The 7,373-nt window shown below is 38.6% G+C and overlaps 1 protein-coding gene across 1 annotated transcript; it reads right to left on the bottom strand.

The window, feature by feature from the left end:
• Positions 1-311: 311 nt before the first annotated feature.
• SCRN3 (secernin 3) lies at positions 312-7,370 on the bottom strand (the record flags this gene model as incomplete). The annotated part of the gene is made up of 7 exons (XM_009578427.1): positions 312-973; positions 1,776-1,956; positions 2,306-2,468; positions 5,105-5,317; positions 6,010-6,209; positions 6,991-7,172; positions 7,356-7,370. Coding segments are annotated over 7 exons (1,110 nt in total), but the record flags the coding sequence as incomplete, so codon positions are not given.
• Between the last annotated feature and the right edge of the window lie 3 nt (positions 7,371-7,373).

Here is a 7,373-nt window from a genome sequence, read left to right as displayed (position 1 = left end):
AAAAGTAACAATTCAAGAACATTAAAAAAACTCCCACATGATGTTATAAAGTGTATTGCAGAATTAATTTGACAATAATCATATTGTATGTAAACAAGTTAATTTATTTTTCGGTATCAGGGTACGGAAAATAGACAGGAAAGTGAAAATTGTGTGGTAACTTGTAGGATGCTTGCACTGTTAAATACCACGTAATCAGATTTCGCAACAAATCATATGATTTGATTTCAATATACCTTGAACTCTTAGCCTCATTTTACATTGAAGGAGTAGAAGGTTCACGTATGAAACACATCTTAGAATGGTTTTATCAAACAACTGAATATCAATCTTACTTGACTTGCGTATCACTTTCCTTTTTATTCAGTGCAAGTAATAGCTTCTACATTTTAAAGTCCTTCAGCACGACCATTTTAATTCAGGCAATGTGAAATTCTGCTAGATTATCTTGACTATAAAAGCTACATGTGTATATGCTAGAAGTGAGTTCTCCGAATCTGAGTTCGTGTTCTTCATTCAGAGATGGGGTTGTTGCGCAATTTAGTCACGCTATTACATTCTAATTGCATCCGTTTGTTGACAAAATCAATCTCTGCTGACAGCTTTATGCCACATACAGACAAAGCCACTGCCTAGCTCTTAAGAGCCTTTTCAGCGTTGTTTCATACAACCAAAAGCTGTTTGGCCTCAATATGAACCTGCATCTTTAAAACCGTCCATGCTACCTGGTGTATTGAAAATAAGATGTAATCTATATAGCCACTTCATTAGGAAAGTTAATCATAAAACTGAATTTTACCACATTCAAATAGTAGTTTTAGCTATATATTTTGAGTTCTTCTTCTACACACTGTGAAAAAAGGTTAACCACTTGGTTAATGTCAAGACATCCATTCTGCAGGATTGCTTCCATTTCACTTATCTTCTGTTTCTCCAACTCCTGTATCTCTTTCAGCATCTCCTTACCTTTGCCCTGCAAAGAGAAATGTCTGTATTTCACTAAAAACTATACAGAGTACGTAGTGTTCATCCTAACAAAATTCTGTTCTACTGTCCTTATTTTAACCTCTTAATAGCTTCTAGGGCACAAGTTTGTGTTTGTAGAAGGTAGCACCATGACAGGTTTTCTTAGGTATCTTTCCTAATATCTAGCACTCACTTCATCTCCCTGCATCCTTGTCTGATGGATTGTAAATAAACAAAATTAAAGCTGCTCTAGGTATTTATGCTACCAAAACTTAAATGGGCATTTGTCTTATTTTTTAGAAGATGTATCTGTAAATAGGAGAAATGCTACTGTTAAAAGTAAGCAACTACCTCCCTGCTTCACCTTTGTGTCCAGCTATCTTTGTGATCATTTCCTTTCCTGTCCATACCAAGCAATGATAAAAGGCATGCCCTCCTTACTGCCTGAGACCAGGGTCCTGAAGAGTTTTAGTACTCTTATCAGGAGCTGTATATTTGCCTATGGCTGCTCAGGCATTTCCCCATTATCTGACTAGTGCAGGACTATGTGTGGCCTGCTGCTTTGCAAGATGAGCAGTATAGATAGATACTTGTCTGGGGCTAGGCCTGGGGGTACAGCAAAGTGCTAGTTGCGATTTTTAGTGTTTGAAACATATGCCTGCCAGATGCCAAGACAATGGGCTTCTGGTGCACCACAATGTTCTTTACAATCCATCAAAGGGCATTAAATGGTATCACATTAACAAAATGTGAGCAAGGAGCTTATACAAACCACCTGCTTGCATTGAAATCTAATTTAATCAACGTACCTTGATAGTTTCCATAACTACAGCAGCACTTTCATGTTTTTTATAGAGCTCATGTCTTCGATCTGGCTTATTCTGAAAACGTGGTTGCTTCTTAACTGGATCATTATGACCAAATGTAGGGGAGCTAGTTTTCAATAACTGAGTAATATTGGGCACAAAAATGAAAGGCTTGAATACAGACCTAGAAAGAGAAAATAGAACAGAGATCCTTTACTGATACAGTTTTGTAAAAATTGTTGCTGTGTTTTTTCCGAATTCTTCTAATTCCTTCTTCTAAGAAAGAAGTCTTAAAAAAAAAAATCATCTCCTAACTGATGCTTACGTCAGTGTCACAACAGTGTTTCACTAAGTAAGTTGGTAGATAGCATTAATGTACATAATGTACATTATGTTCCTCCTACTTCTTGATTGTGCTTTTTCAGGGGAAGAAAAAAAAAGGCAAAGCAAAAAGGAATATAATTAGACAAACTGCAACATTTGTCATTTAGATATTTGCAAATTTTTGTGCTAATTACTTGTTGCTACATCACCTCGCAGGATCTGGAGTTCCGGTAAAGAAGTGAATACATGGCAGATTAGCCTGCTGAGGCAATACAGACACCATGCTTCCAGTTGTCATAAATCCACCTTCCATATTAATGCCACTCTCTTTGTCACGAAGAATTTCCATCATTATTTCAGAAGTGATAGATCCTATTTAAGATACAATACAATTATTTACACACAGTGCTACTTATAATACCAACTAAATAGCATGTTCTCTACAACTGGCTGCTTTTTCCTTTAATAGGCAATGCCAATTTTAGTTTGTCCGTGTTGGCAGAAAAAAAAAAAATCATCCTAACAGCATATCTTAATGTGTAATGCACTTAAAAATATTATTGTTTTCCCCAAAGTATTTATTTCAAAGAGTAGGTGATAACGAGCTATAACATTTATGACTTGGAAAAGGGGGAGGACGACAACACACAATGTTTCCCAGAAACTTAAAATACATATGGCTAGCAAATGGTCGTTCACACAGTAATTTTTCAGATGAAAATTGGTAGCTTGGATTAAAGGCTGAACTTTCTGAGCACTGTGTGGAAGTTAAGATAAATCACTGTAATAGTTATTGGTATTTGTACACAGTTAATACCACGAGGTTGCTTTGCAAATGTAAAAATTATAACAACTGTGCATGGATTTTGTGTAGCTTTGAAAATGAAACGCCAAGACTGTCACGTCTTTTTTTTTTTTTTTTTTTTTGTAATTTATTTTAATCATCTGACCTTCCAAAGCACTTAGGCTTCAAGTTGACAATTGAAAGGATGCACTGGAGTAACAACATGTTCTATACTCAGAATCAACAGAAACTACAATAGTACATCCTCAACTACCTATGTGAGGTGCAGTGCCAAATGTCTCTGAAAATAATTCTTTCTTCTCATTTAGGTGAAAAAAAGCCCTTTACACATATGCCTCTGCATCTAGTGTTCAGATGATATTGCTGTTCATGTAGTTATGGCATGCTGTTCATGCCAGTTAAATACTGGCATGGTATCATTAGGCAATCCAATATTCTAACAGGGAGCACTTGCAGTAGTTTTCTTTTCAAATTTGGTGTACCAGTTGAGCATCTGCTCATGGCAGAAAAACATCAGTTCATTCACTGTTTGTTTTTTTTTTTACTTGAAGGTATCATGTACCATTTAATCTTTTAGTGTTTCCCTCAGTGACGCTCTAGCTGCATAAATATTCTTTTTTTTTAAACTGCCTTGCTGTTTCCTCTCAAAATAATCATTCTGCTGCTAATTCAGATGTCTCCAATATTATTTTTTATACATTATTCAAATTGCCTGTAAGCAGGCATGCAGCACTACATTTTAGCAAGGAACCACTCTTAAGTATTCCCACAGTTGCCTAGGAAAGTCAGAGAATTCAAGAAATCGGCGAACTAGATGAATCAAAGAAATTAAAAGAAGCAACAGTCAGTTTGTCAAATGCAAGTTGTCAACTTGTCCAGCAGGAAAGAAGGTATTGCGTATTTTCCACTAGACTTTTTTATTATTTTGTATTCCTGAAGTATATTCCCTGTTTTTTGAAATATAAATAATGTTTATTTAGAAATGGCCTTCATGTGGTAGGCAGCCTGGAAAAAAACTGTAAAACCAGTGAGTGAAAAAGCTGGGAAGGGTAGATTAAGAAACCAGTGATTTTACTGATGCTGTAAACCAAATAGCTTTTAGTTAGGGCACCTATTTAAAATAAACCTAAACAAACTGAAACCGTATGAGGCTGATAACCTGAACACCTAGTGTGATTTTTAAAATGGCTCAGGTAAATGCCTGAAAATGGGGATTTAGAATGAAAACACTGATAGAATCTCAGCATTGTTACAATACAAGTAAATACAGGTACTATAAAAATGCTTTCAGTATTCAGAACCTGCAATTCCCAAAATGAATGCAGAATTTACATGATCACTAGTGCAAGATAGCAAAAGGTGATTCATTCATTTAGCATTAACTAAATGCTAAACCTGGTCTGGCAGAATTCAGCCAAATAAATACATAAACACAGGGGTGCAATGTAATTTTGGTTCAGATTAATTACTTCAAATGACCAAGTGAATACAGATGCAGCAAAAACCTGCCAGGTGGATGCAGTTAAAAGAGAAGTAATAGCTTCTTTCTATAGAGGTCTGAAAAATAAGTGAATAAGTTAGTGATTAGGAGCACCTGCTTAGAGTACAGAAAATTACTTTATTCTGCTCTCTGTGTTTTATTAGACTACACAAGGTTAGAGTAGCAGTTGTAGTGAAACTACAAAGATTTAAAAACCAACCTCAAAAAGTAAATGCAAAATATGTAACTGAATGCTGTGCTGTTGTCTTAGGCCTATATGAATGGTACCAGACTGAAGTGGTTCATAAGGTTCTGTTTGTGGCTGTAAACCACTGGGAGTCTAAAACAGTTTAAAAAAACAGCCTCTGTTTTTTTTCTTAGAGGTACAGTAATAATATATGGTCTATCAAAATGTTTCAGAGCTAGGTCTTATGGAGTATTTAGCGATATGGTCATAATGTGACCTCTCAGTGTTGTTACTGTAGCTGTGTGTGTTTGATATTTGACCCTTGTTTTAATTTTTCCTCATGAACAAATTGTCAAAAATGAATAGAAGACTTCAAGTTCAGCGTTTCTCCTTTAGGCAAAAAGTTATTCTAGTAAGTTCCAGTTCATCAAATCACGGGAATGATTGCCCACATCATGTCTAATAATTTATGATTTAATGTAGCTCACTAAATGCTTTGCGTATCTTAAAAAAAAAAAAATTATCAAAAATGATACCTTTGTGTTTGTTCAGAAGTTTATAGCCTTCACAATATCGGCCTCTGGATGTGGTCATTCTGGCAGTATTTACATAAGAATATGTGGCAGCGAAATCAAATTCCTTTTCCCCATCCCACCAGCCCTTGCTTTTGGCATATTCCTTCAATTCTGGGTGTTCTCTGTCAATCTTGGTTGTGATGGAGAGCTGGTTGGAAATATTCCGTACACCTCCTGTTTGTAAGGTCAGGAAAGAGTCTCTTTAATACATCGAATGCTTTTTCTTGGTATTTTGTTTACAATTAGCTTACTAAAGCAAATTATGCACTGAAGAGTTTCCTACAAGATCTGTGAGTCCTGTGGTTTAGTTTTGGCTCTCTCTCCCTGGCTATATGTATCCTTCTGATTGAAATTCCACTGCCACTCTGTTCTGACTTATTTACTTCTATTGCCAACGTCGTATTTCAGGTTCTGTCCTGATCATTCCCATCTTTACATTCTTCCTCTTAGACCTCCAAAGACATAGCTTGTCCTTCTAAGTCCACTGGAGGAATCAGCCACTTCAGGGCCCACTGCACCAATCCTGTCAGTATTACCCTGTCACCAAATGAAATTGTCATCGATTGCCACCATCCTTAAGACCATACATACTGCTGTCATTCTCATGATGACCTTCTTGCTGTCCTCTGTTTTCCAAGTGCAGAAGTGGTCATCTCTGACTCTGAAAAGGCCCCCTGTGACTCAGCTCCTCTGTGAAACTGCTAGCCTCTCCACACTAATGCCCTAGGAAGCAACTCCTGTTGTTTACAGGCACATGTACATATCTGGAGGCTAGTTAGATGCCTGAATGAAACGGTAAATGAAAAGTGGAGACTGCTAATTGTCGTTGCATTTGAAATGTTTAAAGCAAAGAGCATCATCCATACCTTCTACTTTTTCTGCTGCCCAGTATTTTCCTGATGTCTCCAGCACCCATGCTTCCTTTCTGTCGGCTATCAGAAAACTGTTATGGTATGTAAATACCATGTGGCTCTCCATACAGTTTCCTCCCTGTCCATATTTTTCTAGCAAATCAACTATGACGGTAAGAGCCTTTTCAGCTGTGTCCGCTCTCTCGAGTCCAAGCCTAAAACAAAAGGAAGATGTTATTTCTGCAATTGTAAACTTTACTTAAAACTATCCAGCCTGAGTATTCAAATTGAATTGGAATGCTATTTCTGTATATACCTGATGCTTGTGTGATCTGGTAAGAGAAAGGAGCAAGTCCTTTAAAGGGCTTGTTTGAAGTAGGTCCTGTGTGTCCTTGACACGGGGAAAAACAACCAAATGGAAATACAGAAAAGCAGGGAGAGGGCTCCTAGGAAACGCCTCCAAGTCCCATGTGGGTATTGGGCTGGGGGGAAACAGTACCAGGAAGAATTGACTGACTGCTGTAGGTTAATGAGTGTTACACTGGCACCCAATAAGGCAGGCAAAAGAAGCTGTCATTATTTACATGGAGATGCATGGCCAGGATTGAAACTTAAAAATATGCGTGTAAAAGATGGGGGAAGTGGGAAATGAGAACAGACTCTAGAAAAAGGCCCAAACACTAGGTTCTGAAGTCCAGCTGTGGTCTAGTTAAGAGTCTTGTTTCAGTTTAGTATACGCTTTGTAGAGAGAAAACATTTCATGATTTCCTTGACAGATTCTGTTCGAGTGCCTGATACCTCTAATGGGCTCCCAGCTCCTGGCAGGATCTAACGCCTGTGCCGAGAAATACTTATTTTTAACCATCGCTAAAACAGCGTAAGAGACAGACGTGTCTTCTGAAAGTGAAAGCACGTATTTCCCCATATAACTCAAACCGAGTGTTTTTGAATTAAATTCTGAACTCAGTACCATTTACCAAAATAGCCTGTGCAGACCTTACGAGGTCCATGCCGAGAAGAGCTTCATCGCCGCAGACCTCCTCTCTCCCCCACACCGCTTCGTTCCCGATGCACACGCCGTGTTCGTTGGCCCCCATCTCTGCCCCCCAGAGCCAGGAGGGGCGGCTCAGGACCACGGCGTGGGTCTTTTCGACTTGCTCGATTTCGATGTAGGTGCACTGCGAGAGGTCAGAGCACGCAACAAATTATCTTTCACCCCATCGCCTCGGCGAGTATCTCCCCTTGATTAATCGGCCCAATCGCGGGCTAAAAATGCGCAGAAAATAGGATGAAAGGGGGTTTTTTGCCGCCTCCCGAAGGGCCCGTCGTGCCCCGCGGCGGGGCCGCCCCCGCGCCCTCACCTCCAGCGCGGCGCCGGG

The sequence above is a fragment of the Fulmarus glacialis genome, unplaced genomic scaffold, assembly GCF_000690835.1.
Source record: "Fulmarus glacialis isolate BGI_N327 unplaced genomic scaffold, ASM69083v1 Scaffold27685, whole genome shotgun sequence".
In the NCBI taxonomy this organism is placed as follows: Eukaryota; Metazoa; Chordata; class Aves; order Procellariiformes; family Procellariidae; genus Fulmarus; species Fulmarus glacialis.
This window is presented reverse-complemented; position numbering and strand designations above follow the sequence as displayed.